The following is a 23,607-nucleotide window of genomic DNA, read 5'->3' on the forward strand; positions in this document are numbered from 1 at the left end:
GGGGACGACAACATCAACCTGCCGGATCTCGCCCCCCGGGGAGGCCGCCCCTGTTCTGCTCCTCCTGTCCAAACCGTCACTTATCTCCCGCCCGCTTTGCCTCGTGTAAAGTATTCATGGCACAATAAGACCTGCGGCAACCACATCGTCCCGGCGTGCCCTGAAGCTATCAATTGATTCGAATGTATATTGAGTTGCAGCAGTCGCTATAGTTACAGCTTCGGGCATCTTTGTACTGCTTAAAAAGCCTTAAGGCGATAGCCTGCCTGCCTACCTACTCACTCGAGATACTTCATCACAAGATGCAATGCGTTTAGTTTTACCATTCTTGTGCATATTGTCACGGCAGTCCTATTTAACGAAAGGCTTAATACATTAGTGACAACTTTTGTTGAAATATATTGTTTTTAGCACAATAGGGTAATAATCAATGAACGGCGGACATTTTTACGAAAAAATTGTCTTATCTCACTGCAACAATTTTTCGTCAGTAGTTTTCATAACAAAGGAAACATCAAATTAGTCCCACAACCATATTACCATTTTTTATACAACATCAATAATTGAACATTAATCGAAAAATTCCAATTTTAAAGATAAAAATATAAATTAAAAATTTTTGGCATTTGTTAATAATAAATATTTTCACATTATTATTATAGAGGATTTTTCAGATAAACAAATATTTATGAACTTTTCAAGATCGATATCAAAATAAAAATTGCTTTTGAAGATGAAAAACACTTTAAAACTGTTTATTCACTGGTAGTCACCCTAGTTTATTGAGAATTAAAATTTGCAATTCAAAATAAAATTGGGTACTAAATAAATGTGACGGACACAGAATCTTAAGCGATTTGTTAAGACTCGTTATTTAAATTGATTATCACGTGAGGTAACACTATAATATTCAATTATATTAAAATGTAATAACATGGAGATTCTCTTACAAATATAAAGTATTATTTTACCGATTTTTCAGCTATATAAGAACCAAGTATTTCAGTTTACAGAGCATAGGCGTGTGAACAAAGGAAGCCAATAATACTTTTGCTGCCTCCGACTAATCTAACTTAATTAAATTGTTCAAAATTGGTACCTAATAAAGTGGACGTCAATATACTTAGAATTCAATAGAGAAGTATCAAAATATTTCATATAAAATTTCAAATATAAGTTTTTAAAATTAAATAAAAGTCTCTTAAATCCCTATCAATTATGGCCCAGTAAAAATTTTCGAAGTAATTGTCGGAAAAATATATTATCTCACTTTAGTTTTCATTAAATTAGATTTTCGTTTTAATTCCGCCTAAGACAATTATTAATTTACTGAAAAACTCCATTCTTCATTGTTAATAATGAAAAATTAATTTTCTAGTTAACTAAAATAAAAATATGTCTTTTACGGCTGTACATTTTTCTTATACTAAAATTAAGACCAATTATTTTGGAACTGTTTTATCACAAACAATTTCTTTACGATATAGCATTAGAGTCTACATAAACAGCAACAAATTTTCATCGAAAAACATCTTAAGACTAAAGTAAAAAAATTATTTTGATTTCGTACTAATGTGATGTTAATGATTTGCATTAGGAGGACTTACGTAGGAAAATTTGTCACTCTGAAATAGTCCAAAATAGATATTTATGTCGCTTCGTAGAAAGGAATGAAGACTTTATTATCGATTGCAACATAAAAAAAAAACGGTTTTAACATCCAAATTAGTATTTAATGCCCCCTGAAATACTTTGTTGACCAAAAAAAAAGTGCCTTCCCAAAAACGTTAAGAAAATTATTTATATATTTATACAAAAAAAAAATTGGGTTAGGGAAAAAAAATGTAGTCTCTTCACATTTATCCATAAATTTAAACCTATTACCTTATCAATAGGCTAAGCGTACATTTGATTTAGATTCCTCGCCTTTATCCTAAATACTTTGTATCAGCTACCCTTATAGTAAACTTCCACTTGACAATTTCCAATATGATATTGAAAATTGATTATTGATATGTGTGTAAATGATTTACGCACATATCAACAATCCTTATATCGTTTTTGTTCTTACAGCTTCCAAATCCTTTCGCCTTTCAATATGACCAAACAATCTAAGTCTATTTTTTTCATCTTCACGATTTATACTACACTTATATTCCCTCTTATATGTTTGTTTATTATGAAATAAAGTGAATAGCTATCATATTAGTCGAATAGTCAAAATAAATAGTTATTAATATCAACAAAAATAATTGTTTTGTGAATATCACTGAACCCTATCATTTTTATTGATTATAATAAAAAAATATATACATTATACAAAATAATATAATGAGTGCTCAATTTTTACCAGGGCATAACTTAATAAAAAAGAATAAAATAACTTCTTTTTACATAAACAAAATATTTTTTTTTTAACATACATGCTCTAAAAATACATTAGTGTTATCTACAGTATAAAAATACATATTCTTTAACATAGGCTTGATGAGTGCCACATTTGATACATCTCATTTTTTTGTTTTCACTGCAGTCAATTATACATAACATAAATGTGGTCCATAATCTATTTCCTTGCTTCACTTAAAATCACAAGGATTAGAAAAAAAACAGTGATAGAAAAAACAAAATAACAAAAATCAACAAATTTCCCGGTGTTCAAATGATCCTAATTTGTTATTAGAAAAATATTCTATACAAAATTCAAGTCAGACAAACAGTGAAAAATAAAATCATAGTCAATATGACTAGCCATATACTGCAAAACAAGAAACGGCAATGAGGATTAAACTAAAATGAGTAGATTATCACTTTATAAATGGTTTAAACATAAAATTAGCTTTTCTACGAATATCTTTTTCTTGCTCGAGTACAAATAAAGTGTCTCGCATGGTAACACGTTTTATCCTTTGCCTGGGTACCTGCAAATTAAATAAAAATTATTATTATAAAATCTAGTAAAAGTTGAAAATAACTTACATTTTGTCTATTTGTTAAACTTGTATTGGAACTTGGGTTCTGAAATAAAATAAAAAGATTAAATAATAACAGATGCCTATATTTTAAATTGAATGTGCAGATACATTCAATTTAAAATATTCAAATTAGAATTCAAGTATTTTAATTTATTTTTCTTATTTGTTAAATTTAAAATGTTTATTTACACTTCAAAATCAAACTACAAATGAGGCATGGGTAATGATTATGATTATTTTTATCATTAGTCATTATTAATCCGCTCTTTTCTCCAATGAATATAAAAATATTCTTATTTACAGAAATGATTGTTCGAAAATGTTTATCAATCACCCTACACAGTGATTTAATTTAATTTAAATTACCTGAAGACTAGGGCTTAGCCCAGGTTCTAATTTTAGCTTTTTCCTAGGTCCGATTGCATTGAGAGCTGTAAGATTTGCTTCTCGCTGCCTTAATTCTTCCATTTCTACCCTTTGCATCTAATAATTAAAATAAATTAAAAAATATTTAAATAATATTATGAACTATAGTAACAATAACAATAATTTTCGTTAATAAAAAAAATTCTAGATAGTTCTTATTTAAAAAATCTATACCTCTTTGGCTTTAGCTTTTAATTTTGCTTGCTCAGGGTCTTCATTTTTGGATCGACTTTTGGCTGCTCGTAACAGTAATTCTCTTTCCATTTCATCTTGTTTTTTACGTTCTACTTTATCAATTTCCTCAAGACATTTAATTTGGCCACGAATATTTCTCGTGATTTCATAACGTCGATCAGCCTATAAAAATTTGTTTATTATCATCTGCTAGTAAACAGTAATATTGTTAAATTTTACTTTATTAAAATCTAAACGATGTTCAGCAACTACAGCAAATTTTTCTAGAAGATCTTTTAAGCGTTCAGCCACTGCATGGGATATAAGAGCAGGTACATCAGTTGCTATGTCATCTAAACCTTCTTTATTGACTGCAAACAATATATTATGACATTTATTATTATCAAAAAATAGACATAACAAAGTTAAATAACATATAAACATTAATAATAAGCTAGGTATAATATCTATTGTATTATTACAACAGACCACATAAAAATGAATGATAACAAGTCCTTGCAGTATATAGCACCAAAAGAAATGTTTCATCATGCAACAATAATTTCCACTACCCTTTAAATACATCCTGTAGTGCATCTAGAAAAATAAAATTTATATTTACAGAAATGCCTACACTTAGTACCACCAGCCACATGATCTTCATTTTTCTATTCTAAGAAACAGGAATGTTTTTTTAGTACAGATATGAAGTTTTGATTAGTACATATTTGAAAACCCAAATTACTTCACGGTATTTGTAAGTGGGTACATTGACTTTTTATCTTCTTTTTAGTTAATTTAGTTTCATATTATTCTCGAATTATTAACTATGAAATACTTAAGTTCATTCCTTGTGCTTTGTAAGGGTATCGACTTTCAAATGAGAACACATGTTTTGAATTTTTAGTATAACTTCATTTGTTTTATAGATATAATCCCATTGAAGTTTCGAATTTTTTAATTAAAATACATGCATAATATATGAGGAATTACAGATACAGGTAGCTAATTGCTTTCTTACGACATCACTATTCACATATACATAGTGTTTATTATCAACGACATTTTCAACTGATATGCTTCAAGTATGGTAACATATAAGGCACAATTTTGCAAGTTAACATTTATAAATAGGCCAAATGTCAATTCAGATAAAAAAAAATCTCTCCATATAAAAAAATGATAAGTTAGATCATAAGTTACAAACGCTTTCAGTTAGATCTAAGAGACTCTATAAGATATAATATTACATAAAAAAAATTTAGGACAGAGGATACATTAACTTAGCCTTCCCAAAATGTTTATTCTATTTGAGTCTATATCACTGTTTACCATTAATATTCTAGAACTTATTTAAAATAATTTTTTTAATGCATAATTTTTACATTATGAAATAATGTCACATTAATCTCAATAGTTAATTATTTCCATCTAAAATTTAAAAGTATTTAATAAATTGTCACATTTAAATTACTAGAGAAAGAGTTTGATTTCAAACATATTAAATTAGTTCAAGGTAATTATCAAAGCTTTTATAAATTACTATGTTGTATGTTGTTTAAAATTTACCGTGACAGATCAAATTTTAAAATTTTTAATTTAATATAAAATACATTAAACATTACCTATTTGTTTAATTTTTGAAACTAAAGGATTTTGTGGTAATAGTATTTCATCTTTACATGATCTTATTTGGGTTCCAACAAATTCAGTAGATCCTAATATTCTTTGAGTTTCTTCTGCTAGATTAACGCCACCCATAGCAGCAACATCATTTATATCATCGTCAGCTCTGTACAATTTAAGTAAATAATTAACATAATTTAAACTACAAAAAATATACAAGGATATTTAAAATGATATGGCCAAGACAATAAGAAAATTTTTCTCCATATAAATGGTTTTTATTATTTTAGATAAAAGGTAAAAATTAATAAAGTAATAGATACTATCAATTTATTAGAGATAAGTTATATATATATTTTTACTAAGGATGTGTCTAAAGATTAATTTATTAATAATATTAATAAGTTAGTTATTTTGCCTAAAAATAATATTCAAATACTTACACATAATTTGTAGAAGAAAAGGATTTTTTTTCTTTTTCTTTAGAAGGAGGTTTGGATGAAGTGACAAATGGAGAAGTAAGATTAGCTGGTGTTTGCACTTTGTTGATCATTGGCTGTGATAACACATTTGGAGTTGTAGGTAATCGAGATTGAGGCATAGATATATTATTTGTTTGAACTACAGCTGGTAATGTATTATTTATCTTTATATGTGATCCAGCAGTTGTTTTAATGGGAACTGCTTTGACTACCATTTGTCGACTGTTCATTCCCGGACGAGGAGAAGAGGTTGAGGTTAGTGGTGGAGGCAATGAACCTGAGGTAGCTACAGGAGGCTGAATGCGAATTGAACCCATTTTATTAACAGATGTAATACTAGTTGGTGTTTGAACCCTGACTTGTTGCTATAAAATTTTTTTAAAAATTTAATTAACACTCAAGATATTGACTACATAATGCAATAATTTAGATATCAATAAAAAAAACTCATGCTTAGATATTTTTACTTTACTTAGAAGTATGAAGGTGGGTTGGAAAGTAATAGATGCCTTTCTCTTAATGTATAACTTGAAAAACAATGAAAATAAATTAATCAAATGCATCCACCCTTGTCGAAAATGATGTAAAATCTTTAATTACATATAATTACTTTTAATATAACTACCTCTTATATTGTTATATTTTAGTTATTATTTCAAATATTTTGAAATGTAGTTTAAATAAAATAGTTTTCCTTGTGAAGAAAACAAGTATTTATTTATTTATTTAATTCTACTACAATTGTACACATTATTACGAACACTTCAAAATGATAATAAAAAAAAGGTATTTGCTCAACATTTCTTGAATAAAATGGTATTAAGTTACTGATACACTATGACAAAATAACAATAAAAAAATACAAGCATTTTAAGTTCGCGTAGTATACATTTATGTATTTAAAATTCTGTGTTATCAATTTGTTATCAAAGGTACAACCAATCTGGCTTCAGTCTTTCAACTTCAAATATGTGATAAACTCTTCTTCATCCTTTCATAGTAACCTCTACAATAACTATATGAATAAAAAAAAATTGAAATAATGCTTCTGATTTCAAATTTTTGCATCCATTTTTTAATCTGGATTTAGCATTAAGTGCTAAATCAGCTCTAATGAATATTTAACACAAAGAATATTCAGTTACAAATAGGAACATCTTAAGAGTGTAAAATTTGATTATGATAAAAAATTTAAAGCTGAAGTAAAACAGTGATTTATTAAGTAAGGCAAAGGATTTTAATCGAACGGATTTAAAAAACTTTTAAAACAATATAAAATAAAAATATTTTGAAAATATATCAACACATGAAGTAGTATTATTGAAAATAATTATTATTGATATAACTACAGTTATATCAATTTTTACGAGTATTTTCTTATTTCATTAGTTTTTAAGTTATATGATAGAAAGCATTACTTTTCAAACCAACCAAGATTTTTAACAATACAAAATAATAAACCATTAATTTACTTAGTGAATTGGTATAAAGAATATAAAAAATTAAAATCAAATGACAATAATTTTATATTTATATTTTGATAGCAATGATTAAACCAAATCAGAATAAAAAATTCAAAAAAAAAAAAAAATGAAAAAATATTTATGAGCTTACAATTTGCAATGACATAAATTATGAAATCTTCCCAAAAATTAGACACCAACAAATTATTTTATTGCAACCTTGCATTAATTAAGACATGCTTTCAATATTTAATTCAGCTCTTAATTTAATTTATTATCTAACATAAATAATATTATAATACATACAGAAATTATCCTATGTTGATTAGAATTGATAGTTCTAGCTGGTGTTAAAGCTGGTTGAGTGGTCATTATTCTCACCGTTTGCTGACTTGATCCAGTATTCAAAATATTACCCATTATTTGAGTATTCTAAAAGAAAAATGTATACAAAAAAACAGGTTATAATATACAAATTTAATTCTTGAAAAACATATTAAATAAATACCTATTCAATTATAATTTATTTTAATATTTTCATATTAAACATTATAATATATGAAAAAATAATTTTTAGGCTTTTTCAGTTATATTTCTTGATTTATTAATTATTAAGTACATTTTCATGTTCATCCCTTATATTTTAAGATAGTTTCAAAATTATTATTTTTAATGTGAAAATACATTAGACAGTAGCTTATTTATTAGAAAATTATCTAATTAAAATGATTGGTTGATAATAACTTTTAGACCAGTACATTGGAAATTATTAACATTTTCATCCGTAAGCAGGATTTTGACCGAAAAATTAAATAAGTAATAACTTACAAAATACTATGATATTTGTAAATAATTTAAATATTCTATGTATTTATATAAATATAAATATTAATTAAATTAGCCCATGGTACTTGCTAGTCAAGATTTTATTTGGAGATGAAAAATATATTTTTTATTTTGTCATTTTAAAAAAAGTAAATGATTAAGCACATAATAGAAATATTTTAATTTTACTAAAATTTTTTAAATAATAATGGTACATTAGTTATAGTTATATATTAAATAATTTTTTTTACCGACAAACATTTTCTAACAATAAATATAACTTCTCCTAATGATATCTTAGACTAAAATATACCAAACCATTTATTTTTATTGAAATTCTTAAAACTTGATGTTTTTTTTTATTTTAATTATTAAAATTCTATTTTAAGTATTTATAAATGATAAGTAACTTACCGTAACCTGTTGTTGATTAGCTAAAACAACAGTAGGTTGAGTCAGGGCACTAGGTTGTGGTGGACGAATACCTTCAATCACCATGTCTTTATTCATTAAGGATTGTCTCAAAAGTGGTAAACTTTTCTGTAATATTAAAAATTAATTTAAGTTATAGAAAATAAAAAGTACTTATTTTCAATAAAACGTTGGTATTACTTTTAGAAAACCTATAAGGCACGGTTGTGGTGAAGCATTTAGAAGTTTTTCAAGCCTATCACAAAATTGTTCAGGCTCTACTTTAGCATCAACTAGTTCTTGAATAAGTGTTCGTACACTTCTTTCCACAGGCTTAGGCTCTTTACTAGAAAGTTCTAAAAGATTCGCTAAGAACTTACGACACTTATCTTTAGTGTTGTCCTGTTGAATTTTTTGTTGAACCTTTAAAATATTAAACAAAAATCATTTACATAAAAAAAAAAAAAAAACAATTACAAAAAATTCTTATATATACTTGTTGAGGTTGGCTTGTAGCTTGAGTAGGTGTAGTATGAGTAGCAGCAATAGAAACATTACTCTGAAAATTTTTTTTTTCATAGATGTTATCAAAACAATAAAATTCAGCAATTTTAAGTGATTAGATAAAAAATTGTTAGTAATACTAGTATTATAAATTCAAAAACAATCAAAATAATAGTTTTTAAAAGTTATCAATTATACAACACAGTAGTTTTCACAATTAAGTCATAATATCCTTAAAACTCACAGTTGTAACGGTTGGAACAGGCTGAACTCTAAAATTTGCATTATTTTGAGTAATAGTGTTGGTTTGACCTGGAGCTGCAGGACCAACACGTAATAATTGGTACTGGCCATTTTCAGTCTTAAGTAATATATGTCCACCTTGGGCTTGCTGAAGAGTTTGTAAAGTAAGCTGTAAAAATCAGGATATGTGAATAATTATAAACTTAAAATAAAATTTCTAATACATAAGGTAAAAGTATTGAAAATAACTGGTTACTTTGTTTAGTATATTAATACAAAAAAAAATTTAATAATTGCAATACATTTATATTAACATATGTTTTTGAAAATTTTTTTGTAATTATCTTTTTTGATTAAGTATCACAGTTCTAGCCCTAAGGGTACGGATTAATTAAACTTTAAATAAATACACAAGGTAATTCCTCAAACACTAGCAACTCAATTTCTCTTACAATAATAATTTTTTTTTTTTTTTGCTTTTGTTAGTTATATATATATATATTTTATACCAGTATTATTTTATTATATTTTATAACTTTTAGACCAGTATATCTAAAGTTATTAAAGTTTTTATACCTAAACTAGAGCAGAAATGAATGCGTAGTGATAAAAATAAGCTCATTCTCTATTAATTACTTTAAATTATTAGTAGCTTCTGAAATACTGGTCAAAAAAATTTTATTGACTAGTTATTTCCTTAATTACATCATTTTCTATTTTACAAGATAGTTAAATATGTAATCATTTGAAAAAATTTATATAAAAACTATTAATTTAAAAGAAATTGAATGGCTATTATTAGAAGAATCACTTTGTACATAGTTCTCAAAAATTTTAAATATTAAATGATAAGAATTAATAGATTTTAATCAAAAAATTAATATTTTACTAAAAATTTAGTCATTTATTTCTTATACAAATATATTTTTTAATTTTACACATTAATCAATTTATCAATAATTAACAATACATTTTAGATTTGATTATTATATTTTAATTAAACTTACCCCTGGTGCACCAGGACGACCTCCAACAACTCCTGGTATCATAACACGTTGCATATTTTTATTTACTCCACCTTGTGAATTTTGGGGTCGCAATGCGTTTACATTTAATATCTGTACATTGGCTGGTAGAATTGTTTGAGGTGAATTGGTAGGTGTAACACCTTGGGTTACTTGTTTAGGTACTGTGATGACATTAGATGATACTGCAGATGGATTGGACATCTGGCCTGTAAGAGTCATCGTAGACACTGGTGGTGAACTTTGATGTTGTTGTGGAGTAGTTTTAATTACAACTGATGTACCAGAACCTTTAAAAATTAATGTAAGTTTTATTATACATTTAAATTGAACAAAATAAATAAACAAGTTAGGGTAAACACAAGATTCTAATACGTTATTTAAAAATAATACGAGTAATTATCGCTAACACAACTGTAAATTATACCCTTTTTGAATTAAAATAAAATGTAGGTCATTTTTAAATATATCGTTAACATACGTTTAAATACTAAAAATTTCTTTAATCAATATTTTTCAATCGAAGAACACAATCACAACATACATACTAAGTATTTACAACAGTAACAATATAGCACAGACTTTGACGGCACATACAATATCTCATTCTTAACATAATATCAACAGGATTAATTTAGATAACTAACCTGCAATAGTTGAATTAACAGTGCCATTAGGCAACGAATTAACTGGAATATAGTTGCGATTATTGGCAGAATTTGAATAGACCACTTTCACAGTATCCTGTGATTTTATGGGTTGTGGTGCTGCATAGTTGTGTGCCAATGTTGGGTTGACAACATGCTGCTGTTGCTGAGGCTGCTGCTGTTGTTGGCTTACGAAGTCTGGTTGACTGATGCCAGGCATTAAACTATTATTGTTATTGGTAGTTATACACTTGTTCATCGAGGAGGTGGCTCTGGTACCGTTGACCAAGTGCTGCTGTTGGGGTTTTTGCGGCGCGGCTGTAGTAGCTGCGTTAGCATTGCTGTTGTAGCCAGTCTGGGGGTGACTTCTGTTGCCGGTAGACACAACCGATGTGTTAGTAACAAGTTCACTTTCCAGAGACACCACTATTGCACTGAACGCGTTTTCGTCCACGTCCTTACTGAGTACTTCCTCCAGAAACTTGACTGACGCCATTTTCTGACCAACTCAGATCACAGACTGATATGCGCATGCGTATAATATTCCCCCGCGCGACCGTCCTAGTACAAATACACACGCACACGGCGCACTCATTATGTTTATGTTAGCAATGATACGCGCGCTTAAACGCATCTGACATCGTTCGTACTACACCACGTATTTTTCATTTTTGATACCTATACTTTATCTAGTCTAGAAATTTGCGTAAAGAATACCAACTTTTATATGTAATTATCATGTTTATTCCACACCCCACTATTTTCATTCGAATACTCATTAATTATCAGTCGTACTTCATTCCCGTAACTACTAATGTCTTGTAACCGCAAAACACAACTAGGTACGCACGTATTAACAAACGTAAGAGTTGCCTGCAGTGTTGCCACTTTAAATTTATAACATACAAATGTGTCTGGTGCTTATCTTGTTATTCTTTACAACAGTACACTATCTCAGTAGATAATCCGACGGTTGGAACTTCAATATTGCTTAAAAAATATGTCTAGAGCTACACATGCTTTCAGATAGTACAAGAAACTATTTGAAAATATAACCTGTGATAGTACGATGTATACTCTGTTAATCATTTATAAACAGTCATTAATTTGATCACTCCTAATTACTTATGATTAACAGCTATAAATATTCATTGTTTTCTAGTAAAACAATAAATTAGTTCATACTTGTCAATGGTTATTAAAATATACATTCCAATTATTATAATGACAAAACAATTATTTATAATTTTAAACCTTTTAGGGACCATTAATTTACCTTGTAAATTACTAAAATTAAAACAGAAACGTTCTAGGAATAATTCATTCATTTATACGAAACAATCTATCAATTAAGCCATCTATTTAGAAATCTAGTTTTTTCATTTTACTTTTTTCTTAATAAATTATTATTGCATAATAATTTATTATCGATATATTATATGGACGGTAAACAAACAAATGTGTTAAATGCGTTTCAACTATTTTCAGATGTATAATTTTAGATTTTGAATAGCCATAAACATGACTTTTAGGAGAGGGGATGTAGGGTGTGACACACTATCACACAATTATGTTTAAAGGTTTCAAACGTCAATTTTACAATATATGAATATTAAAAAAAACCCAGCACAGTGGGGTCGTGGCATAGTTGGGTCCAGTATAGATGATATCTGACAGTGATTAAAATCACTATCATAAAAAACACTTCGATGCAAATCTGTAGATAGTGATTAATTTAAAAAAAAAAATTTGTTAAAATAGCATATTTTTGAATATGGTAGCCATTTGCGCATAGAAAATAGGTCGTCGGGACAATTTTTTTTTTTTATAGTACATAAAATAAGCTTTAATTTGATATATGTTTAATGGACACAGTATTTCCGGATCATTTTCAAAAATTAAGTTGAAAAAGTTATTTTTTGTAAAAAAGTTACTATTTTAAATCCCCCCAGTGAGCAGAATAAGTATTAGATTTTCAAAAAAAATTATATCAAATGAAAGGGAAATATCTAAGGTTTCAATACAAAAAAATATTATTTTTATTTGTTCATTTTTGAAAAAGTTATGGCAGTTTTAAGTACAAAAAACATCCCGATAAAAGGTAATTTTTATCGCAAACATTACATTTTTTTTTAAATTTTCGACAGCCATTTGCACATAGAAGATAAGATGTCGGGACAAATTTTTTTTTTTCATTTGATAGTATATAACATAACCTTTGATTTGATATATGTTTAAAGGACGCAGTATTTCCGGAACATTTTCAAAAGTTCAGTTCAAAAAGATCTATGTTCTTTACAATATTTGAAGTTTTGAACGCTCCCTATATAAGGGGAAATTGTCCAATTTTAATAAAAAGTATGTCAAATGTAAGGTGTACTTATAATGTATTTAGAAAAAAAAATTTGTGCTGATATATACATTTTTCAAAAAGTCATAGCATTTTTAAGCTGAAAATTTAAAATCGAAAATTTTAACACAAAAATAGTGTTTTTTTAACTACGGCAGCCGTTTAAATGTAGAAGAAAAAGTGTCGGCACAAATTTTTTTTTTAATTTTATAGTACATAAAAAAGCTTCAATTTGATATATGTTTGAAGGACGCAGTATTTCCGAAACATTTTCAAAAATTAAGTTAAAAAAGTTAATTTTTGTAAAAAAGTTGCTATTTTAAATCCCCCCCAATGAGCAGGTTAAGTGATAGATTTAAAAAAAAATGATATCAAATGAAAGGGAAATATCTAAGGTTTTAGTATAAAAAAAAATTATGTTGATTTGTTGATTTTTCAAAAAGTTATGGAAGTTTTAAGAAAAAAAAGTGAAAAAATTACGAAAATTAGCGATTTTTAAATTTGTAATTTTTTTGGATATTTCCCCCATTTGCGGGGAACGAGGGAATNTTTAAATTTGTAATTTTTTTGGATATTTCCCCCATTTGCGGGGAACAAGGGAACTTTTTTCAGTTTTTAAGGATAATGTCTTCAACTAGATACGATTTGTGATCTTTTGACGTATTTTTGAAAGAAATTGGTCCAGTGAGAGCTGAGAAAAAGTGGCAACGGATATAAAAAAAAAAAAAAACACATCATAGTAAAATTAATACCTTCTCCGCTTCGCATCGAAGCTAAAAAAAAATATTAAAAAAGGTCATACAATTTTAAAATTATTATTCAATCAGCAATTATTTTGTTCTCCATCACTTCATTTTTTGCTTTATAATGATTATTGCCATAACAATTTTTCGAAATGAAACTAATTGATAGTGCTTTAATGTTAAATATATTTTAAGTTGTTTTAAAAATGAAACAGTTGATATTGATATTCAGATCTTTTAACTTATAGCATTTGCCTTTTTTTTTAGTGGCAGTGAGGAGTAGGTCCTAGAGATATATACGTAAGCTACAAATTTATTTCAGAAAACCAATAAGCTAAATACAAAATTTTATGTTGCATATATATACTGATTTCGTGATTTAAGTTCTATTTTGCTTTTTTGTGTGTTTAGTGCTATTTTAGTATCGAAAAATAGAAAAATTATAGTATAGTATAGAAAAATTATTTAAAGGTCAAAACTTAGAGTTATCGTTTTTATTTTTACAATTATCGTATCAAGAAAAAGTGTCAATAGTAATGTATGTACCACTAGGACCTTCATGTATTTGAGGATGTGTAATTCGGTAACTTTATAATATGCCCAATTAATTATCAAAAGAACGATTAAAGTAATTTAAATATTTTCCGCGTTTTTTTTTTTACTATAAGAATCTATAATCTTGTAATTCCATTCATAAAAAAATTTAAAGATGTGCGATAATATCTTCATAGTTTCCTAGTATGCCAATATTATTATTTTCTTAAAAGAAATAAATTTTTAGTCAATTATATTTACCAGTTGCTTTCGATTTTTTTGTGTAGTGTATATGTTCGCGTTTTTGTGTTAACAATTTTAAAATAAACGAGTTATTTTTGCAATGCCTTAAAAAAAGACAATCAATATCACATTGTTTAAAGAATAATGTGTCGCAAATTTTGTAAATTTATATCTGACACAAGTGTGTTATTGTGTAAATTTTTTGATATTAAAATATATCACCAAAAAAAATAAATTTTACATCACGCAATACTTAAAAAGTCGAAAAATCTATTAAAGCCCTCAAACATTCAGAAGTTCAAAATGAAAAAAAAAACAATTGGCCACTATACCACAAAAGCTACATTTAATAAGAAGTTATGTTTTGAAATATTATTAGCTAATATACTATTAAATAAAACTTCATATCAAAACTTTTACAAATTTCTAGAAAAAATACTACTACAGAAACAAACTTGAGACTCGGGTATATGTCTTCTTCTTCTTCTTCCTCCTCCACTCCTTAATCACAACTATTTGGGGTCTGCCACCCTTATCCTAAAATTCCTTTTGACACGATCTCCCACATTATCTACGCTCGTACAGCTGTCCTCATATCGCATTCAATAGCATCCCTTCATCTCTTTTTTGGTCTTCCTCTACCTCTTCTTTCTTCAACATTCATTTCTATAACTGTTCTTACAGCTTCCAATTCATCTCTCCTCATAACATAACCAAACCATCTAAGTCTATTTTCTCTCATCACTGCTCACTCCACTCATCCATCTAAGCATTCTGATCTCTGCTACACTCATTCTCTGCTCTACTTTTTTATCAACAGCCCAACACTCTGAACTATAGCTGGCCCCACTACAGTCTTGTAGAATTTACCTCTCAGCCTCATTGGAATTCTTTTATCGCATAAGACACCAGACGTTTCTCTCCTCTTCAACTACCTGCACTTAATCCTGTGTCTTATATCCTCACCAATACCATAGCTCTTTTGCACAACTGACCCTAAATACTTAAAACTCTCAACCTCTCCAAACACGTCCTCGCCTATTGTGACTGACCTCCTCATTTCGCCTACCTCGTGTTCTCCTTTGTCAAACTCATACTCTATATACTGTCTTATTTCTACTAATTCTTAAACCCTTATCTTCAAGAGCTGATCTCCACACCTCTAACTTTTGATTAATTTCCTCCCTATATTCTCCTATTAACACTATATCGTCAGCAAACAACATGTACCACGGCACCTCTCCTTCTATTTCTCTAGTAATGCCTCACACAAAATACTGGCTCCATTGTTGACTTACCAGACATAAATCCAAATTGCTTTTTAGATACTGATGTCTCATTTCTTATTCTCTTATCTATTACCTTTTACCATTTTTTTCATATGACTCATAGCTTTATGCCTCTATAATTTCCACACTACTGTATGTCTCCTTTATCTTTAAATTTCAGTAGCATAATACTATTTCTCTATTCATTTGGAATTTTCCCTACTAATATGATTTTATTTGAAAGTTCCTTCAACCGCCTTATGCCAACGCTGCCTAATATTTTCCATACTTCTAGTAGCACTTCATCTGGTACTACTGCTTTATTCTTTGTGTTATTGATAACACAGCCTCCTATATCTCTTTCTCACTAATTAAATCTACCAATCCATCATTTCACGAGATATCCTCTAATGTCTCTTTTGAATACTTCTTATTCAGTAACTTTTCATTTATAATAATTATTTTATAATAATAAATAAATAACAACACGGTTGGGTTAAGTATTACTTATAATATATTTTAAATTAATATAATACTAAGGCCGTTAAGATTATCACACTGATGTTCCGTAAGGAAGTTGAACGATCAATTGATTTAATTCGTGCATCGTTGGACCGGTTTACGCACCCACGGTCACTCGGCATCGCGCGACCTGTCAGACGAGGAGAGGTAGCTGTGTCGCGGTCGCCATCCAGTAGTAAAGCCGGAAGTGTAATGCGACCGCTTCATACTCTTCCACTAGTCCAACCGGTCAGCTAACTTTCGAGCCTAAGGAGAGTAGTCTACCTGGACGCCTTCCAGATCGGCGAAGTCCGGCAGCAGGATGGGTGGAGCGTGGAGGATTGCCTCGAAGTCGGTCTCTACCTCCATCCTCTCCATGATATCCGGCTGTTGGAAGGTCCCATGGCGAATCTATCCGGTCGTTTCCTAGGAACATGTTTTCGTCGGGAGCACGTGGCCGTAGTTGTGCCGGACCATCGTTCCGTCTCCGGTTGTCCCCTTGTCGGATTCGCTCGGTCAAGCCGCGATTGAAAACGGCCCACAGTAGTGGCTGGGATCACAACTCCCAGACTTCTACCGTTCTGACTCGAGCCTGGCTCCAATTCGGCAACTCCTCGTTGGTTTCCCCAAGTAATACCGCTACTTGCCGCATCAGCCGTCTCGCCTGTTGGCGCATAATGGTCGCGGTTTCGGCGGCTAATCAGCGAGATGAGCGAAACGGGCGGACTTCACCTTGTTGTTAGTTGTCGGTTATCCTGTGTCGTAACACAGTAAAGAAAAAATGATAAAGGTAAAAGTGTAAATGTGTGTACGAAGATAAATATGAGGAGGTGGTGCCTGCTGTCTAGGTATTCACGTGCGTGTTGTCGTACAGCAGTCACCGTGCTCGGCTGACACTCCGGGTTAGCTGTGGGTGTCGAAAGGCTGTTGTTATAGGAAGGGAGAATAAGAGTAACACCTAGGTATGAGGTGCAGACGAAGTGCAAGACACAAGTACTCTGAAATGTCGAGGAAAAGAGTATATAGGTTAGAAAAGGAATAAACAAAGACTTTACTTTAAACAGTAAGCCGGACAGCGACAACCGAGTACTGAGACTGACGAATGACACAAGGCACTGGAGTCGACTGACCACGATGGTCAGGTCTATTGGGTTTTTATAATAATTACACCTATTGCCGATTTGGCAATAAATATTATTTGTTAATTCACCAGTCTCAGGCAGCGGATGTGCTGTCTGTATTTTATTAAAATAATTCTCACGATTATGAAAACGTGACACCATCACACCTGTAACAGAGAATGATTGTTAGGATTACCTCCCGAAGTGTCATGTTTCATGGCCGTAACATACAGCTTCAACTGACGCTTTTCTTTGGTCGCAAATACTCACCTAATCTTTTTGCTAATTGCACGGGACCCAGCCACTTGAGGCAAAGCCGGCATGAAACTTTTTATCCGTGCTAGATAGAGGAATTTTGCGGTAATACACTCAATCCCCTTCCTCAAAGCGTTTGCGGTGATTTTCACGGGATGAATTGTGACCAGCGTTGTTTTTATCGAAAGATGACCCGAAATTTTGAGTGGGTTGTCCTCCCCCCTCCAGAAATTTGAATTTTCCCACCAAAGATACCAGAGTTTTCGGTTATCCCACCGGGGTTATGGTCATTCTTTAGCCTTTTCGGGGAAAATTGTTGTTTTTCAGTAATGATTCGGTGTAATCCTTTTTCTGTCCGGCTATTTCTACTTGTTTCGGGTTTTTACCCGTAGAAATAATGTCCAGCAGCCAATCGCTGGGGGCTTTAGCTTCTCACCCAAAGGTCCGTTCAGAGGGAGTGCTCCCTGTTAGCCTGTTCCGACGATTTCTTATTGAAAAAAGTATATTCGGAATACAGCTGTCCCAGTAACTATGTGGTTTGTCAACCAAAGCTGTACGAAGACCTTTTTTCAAATCCTGGTTTCGGCGTTCTACTGGGTTTGCTCTTGGTTGGTAAATTGGCGTTGTCAATCCTTCTGTACCCCTCGTCTCCAGTGCTTTTTCCATTGTTTTGGAGACGAACTGTGTTCAGTTGTCTGAGAGAAGTACTCTAGCATAGCCGAAACGAGAGAAGAACTCTTTTTCTAGAATGTCGGTAATCGTCTTAGGGGTGGCTTGCCCTAGGGGGTATGTTTCTACCCATCTGCTGTAGCAGTCTGTTGCTACAAGTAGACAAGTCTTACCACGTTGAGATCTTGGGTATGGCCCCATGAGATCAATACTAACAACCTATCATGGCTGCGCGGGGCTGTATTGGTCGCATTGGTTCGTCTTGCTTCCGGTTCAACGGTTTAACTTAAGCACAAACATGATACCTTGCGATATATTGACGTACCGACTCTTTCATACCGGTCCAGAAGAAACGATTACCAATGCTCCGGTAAGTTTCCTTCTACCCTGGATGTCCGGCAGAAACATGATCATGATACCTCCATAACAGGTGATTTGACATGTCCGGCGGAACGACGATAATCTTTCCGTACGTTCCGCTATTTACCAGGCCTTTAAACAAAATACTATCTTGCAAATGGTATTCATGATGTAAGCGCTGGTAAATTGGATTGTCACTTCGGAGTTTCCGGACATACTGGGCCAAAGTTGCATCTTAGGCTTGCCAGGTTTTAATGTCGGAAATAGCTATATTCTCTGGGTAAGTTTTTGCTCTTTTACCGTTCTTGGCTGGGCTAAAAGAGTCACTTTTACCATGCAGATATGTTTTTTCTGACTTTTGCTCGGGTAACTCGTCTAAACTTGAGTCCTGGTCGAACGCTGAACGATTACCTTGTTCGTCAGTCAACATTTCTCCGGTAAATAAGTTTGTAGCTCGGACCCGGAGGTCATAAAGTGAATCTGTGTCAGATTTCCTTCGGTTCCGAGTGATACCAGTGAAAGGAATTAACTCCTTCGGAAGTTTTAACGGGAAAGACTGTGGAACCGTTAACAACTCATGTGTTAGCTGGTCATGTTCCAGGTCTTCCAGAGATTTGTTCGGCAAGCTGTTCTCGGAGAGAGCTGCTTGTGTTCCTTGGTCAGGAACTTTTGCACTACTCTCCTGTATTTCCAAAACTTCTCTATCTACCGTACATTTCTTCCGTGGATACTCCATTTCTCCGGATTTGATAGCGGCGAGCTGCATATTTTTGCGCTTCTCCGGTGTCTTTTTGGATTTCTGGTCGGAAACTTCGGTACCGAGCTTGCGCTTACGGTACTTTGGGCCGGCTACTTTTTCTTGTACGGTCGGTTTCCCGTGAACCGTCTGGAACTTTTCCCGTTTTCCGTCCTCGCCATATTTCTTTCTGGGCAATTCGTGCACCAGTGCCCAGTCCAGTTGCAGATTTTGCAACGTGCCGCTCCGGACGGAATTTTTTCCGGTCTAATAACCTCTTTCTCCGTTGGCGGTTTCTTATTTGCCCATTTGAAGCTATTCCTTTCCGCGGAATAATTCTTTTCTTCGGGTCGCCGTTTCGGAGCTAAGTCTCTTACGTCCGAGTCCCTAGCCAGCTCTAGCAGATCTCCCATTGACTACGGGCACCTCACTCTTGCGTGGACCCGGTAGTCACTTCACATGAGCTCTATGATTAGGTCGACCAATTCGTACTCTGTGAGCCTTGAGTCGAGACGACGGGCTAGCTGGCTCTTCTACATTACAAACTCCTCTAGGGATTGTTGCTCGCCTTGCTAAGCACTGTGGAGGTCATTGCGTATTTGGGTAAGTATAGCAATGCTATTGAACCTCCTCAAAAATTGTTGTCGGAACACTGTCCATGTGGGGTTCAAGCAGCGTATGGTACTCCACCAGTTACCTGCCTCTGCTTTTAACTGTGGAGACAGTACACGTACCTACTTCTGGTGCGGTAGGTTCGCTTCAATTAGGACCGATTCAGCCTCTTCAATGAAAGCGTTGGGGTCCTCTTGTTTTTTTTTTTTATGTTATGAATAATTATATATTTAATAAAAAAACTTTTTTGAATTTATTAATTGATATTTAGTAAAACATTTTAAGTTGAATTCATTTAATAAAGTAAAGTATTTTAACATAAAACAAAAATCTTTTTTGTAAGAAATATTAGTTATAAAGTAAAATTATTAACTAATGAACAAGATAGACCAGTATTATCAGGTTCAACATTCAACTGTACAACCTTGCTATCTTTAATAGGCATTGAATAACGTTTTGATCGGATCCCTCCTAATGGTGGCAAATCAAGAGCTAAATCGAGAGCTTTAGTTAACTCTGCATTTGGATAAGCTAACAAACGTACTTTTCCTTCTGCATTTTGATTTTAAACCCATACAGTCATGACAAAAGTACAATACTAATAAAATACATACTATTTCATCAACTCTTTTTTTTTTTTTAATCATCAGCTGAAGCTACATAACTGGGTAATGTGTCTTAGAACACCCAGGAGTAAATGCACCAGGAACAGCAAATAACATTAGAGTTTTTCCTTTACACAGTTAAAAAATATTTATTTTGTTATCAGGCTTGTTTTCTGTTAATTCATTATTTGGAATGATATCTCCAACTTTGACAGGCATGTTTGAATAATTGTTGGTACTTATAAGTCGCTTGTTTTAATCTTCGATTTGATAGTAATTAATTAAATATTTATATAAATAATATAATATAATATATATAGTTATTATTTAATAACATATTAATTATAATATTAAAAGTTTATACATTAATATTATACTGGATAAAAGATGGATTAAGAATATTAGACCTACCAATATATATAAACTTATGAAGGTAAGAATTTTTTATTATTTTAATTCGGGTCTATCCAGTAAATTTTAATTTAGGGGAGCAAACAATTATTTTTAATTTCTTTTTAAAAAATTGTTGGTGATTTTTACTCTTGTCATTAAGTATGTTTTTAAAAATAACTATTTAAAATATCAGAGATGTTTAATTTTTGGTACATACATTAATGTGATATTAGTAATGTGATGTAGTAATGATTTATATTCCTCCCAACTAAAGAAGACTAATATCAAATATATTTTGTATAAAATACTTCTTATAATTATTTAAAAATAATTAAAGCTAATTTTTCTTAATCGAGGTTCCATAATTCTGTATACTATCTAAATATTGATTTATATATTATAAATAAATAGATAATAGGATAATGTTACAAACTCGATACAATGGAGCCAGAAAATGTTTATTGGAGGGGCCAACAATTTTGGGCCCTTGGATCATTTTCCATAATTTGTTTCCTAAGAAAATCTTGTGGAGGGTTCCCTTCACACATTATCAACAGTGATATAGTCGTAATTTGATCAATAGATAAGTTAAAAACCTAAATGAGGAAACGTGGGGAATTTCACCCCCACACTACATTTCAAAGGCCTTAACTATAACATAGTTTTGGGGGACGGAATACAAATATTGTGATATTTTAACTGTGTTAAAAATATGTATTTTCTAATTATTACATAATGCAACTAAAACTCCTAACCCTCCCAGTTGCTCCTTCCAACTTCCAAACTATTACTCGAATATTTTTACTGACACTTTTAAGTTCTTACATAAATTAAATTTCATAGTCATACAATTGATAAGTGTATTATTAGATACTGTTATATTTTTTATAAATAAACAATAAACTTTATGCAGTAATAAAATAATCTTACAATCATTGTTTTCAAATCGTTAAAACATAAATGAAATAAACGTGAATAGGTACATGTTAGTACTATCTTAATTCATTATAGGTAATATATTAAATACTAGATTGGTTGGTAAACGGTTTATTACGGAAAAATACAAATTACCAATTTCAACAGCTATAGGTTAACCCAATAACTTTCAGTTTCAACTTAGTATGTGCTATTACGTTAATTTCTGGTCGATGTTTTAAATTTTGTCAAATGTCAATAAAATTGTCGTGAAATGATAAACATTATCCTATTTATTTTATTGATATTTATTTATACACTTTGACAGTGTTTTGTTTTACATTTATATTCTATTTTTAAAATGATAATAGTCTCGAGCCATATTTGTGTGTTTATAACTTCAGATATATGTTTATATGTGGTATGACTGTAGAGATTAAACAAACTGATAAGAATTATTCAAAATTTGTGTTTTATGACAAACGTACCTATATTCGATACCCACATATTACTTTTTATTTTATTCTTTAGTCTATACTCTTTAACTATTTTATAAATACGTATATGCACTAATAAGAAAACTAACACTGGGTATACGCCGTATACCCGCGTATCACTCATGATTTTATAAGTATACGCAATAACAGAAAAACAAAGAAGTGGGTATACGCCGTATACCCGCGTATACGCTCCACGACACCTCTGGAGCACGCAAATAACAAAGTAACAAAAACAAATAAATTACCTATTATAACTACTAAATTATAAAAAAAGAAACAGATTAAAGATAAGATTTATCAAAAAATATTTCATAGAATATTACCATAGATTAAATACACATGTATTTAATCTATGATATTACTCTATCGAATTTTGTAATCAACTAGATTCTAATCAATGCAGATACTTGGTAGTTTGTTATCATTTGTTGGACCAGAGTTAAAAAAAATTTACCTATAACTACATTTGGAGTAACTGCTATTCCGTTTATTATTACGTCTAGAACGTTATTTTTTTCAAATAACGTTTTCTATAAATATAAAAATGAAAATACAGCCATAATAATAACTGTATAACCCAATAGTAATCACACATTAATAATAATTTCAATGTATATAAGACCTAGCACGTTTTTGATAATTCGTAAAAATAATTGAATTTTAAATTTGAGGGGGCCGGATCTGGGTCACATTAAATCTAAGGGGGACAGGCCCACCTATGTCTACGTGCCTGAATGGAGCCAGTTTTTTGTCTAAGATAACTAATTCCTTTGTCAAACTCGTACTCTATATACTCTGCCTTACTCCTACTTATTCTTATTCCCTTTCCTTCAAAAACTAATCTCCACATCTTTAGTCTCTCATTAATTTCTTCCTTATTTTATCCTATTAATACTATATCGTCAGCGAACAACATGCATCACGGTACCTAACAAAGTATTTCTTTAGTAATTTCAACCATTACTATAGAAAATAAGTAAGGGATTAAAGCAAAACCTTGG

General features: G+C 30.7%; 1 protein-coding gene across 1 annotated transcript; it reads right to left on the reverse strand.

Annotated features, from left to right (window-relative positions):
* Positions 1 to 2,252: 2,252 nt before the first annotated feature.
* Positions 2,253 to 11,600, reverse strand: LOC126900529 (transcription initiation factor TFIID subunit 4-like). The gene is made up of 14 exons (XM_050676311.1): positions 10,802 to 11,600; positions 10,137 to 10,444; positions 9,131 to 9,298; positions 8,879 to 8,941; positions 8,584 to 8,805; positions 8,386 to 8,511; positions 7,453 to 7,578; positions 5,645 to 6,048; positions 5,201 to 5,367; positions 3,816 to 3,946; positions 3,576 to 3,758; positions 3,342 to 3,458; positions 2,980 to 3,018; positions 2,253 to 2,921 (listed from the first exon to the last, which is right to left on the reverse strand). Exons 1-14 carry the CDS (start codon positions 11,295 to 11,297, stop codon positions 2,808 to 2,810), a joined length of 2,664 nt encoding a protein of 887 aa, XP_050532268.1. The 5' UTR covers positions 11,298 to 11,600; the 3' UTR covers positions 2,253 to 2,807.
* Positions 11,601 to 23,607: the final 12,007 nt, after the last annotated feature.

Source organism: Daktulosphaira vitifoliae, unplaced genomic scaffold (assembly GCF_025091365.1).
Source record: "Daktulosphaira vitifoliae isolate Bord-2020 unplaced genomic scaffold, ASM2509136v1 Scaffold_3, whole genome shotgun sequence".
Taxonomy (NCBI): Eukaryota; Metazoa; Arthropoda; class Insecta; order Hemiptera; family Phylloxeridae; genus Daktulosphaira; species Daktulosphaira vitifoliae.

Bases quoted from the DNA above. Each gene is read 5' to 3' on its own strand.
- LOC126900529 (XM_050676311.1), bottom strand. From the start codon at position 11,297: ATGGCGTCAGTCAAGTTTCTGGAGGAAGTACTCAGTAAGGACGTGGAC. The intron at 7,579-8,385 runs GTAAGTTACTTA...TTTTTCTTTTAG, and splicing joins CTAATCAACAACAGGTTACG to AATACTCAAATAATGGGTAA. The intron at 3,459-3,575 runs GTATAGATTTTT...TTTAATTATTAG, and splicing joins TAAAAGCTAAAGCCAAAGAG to ATGCAAAGGGTAGAAATGGA.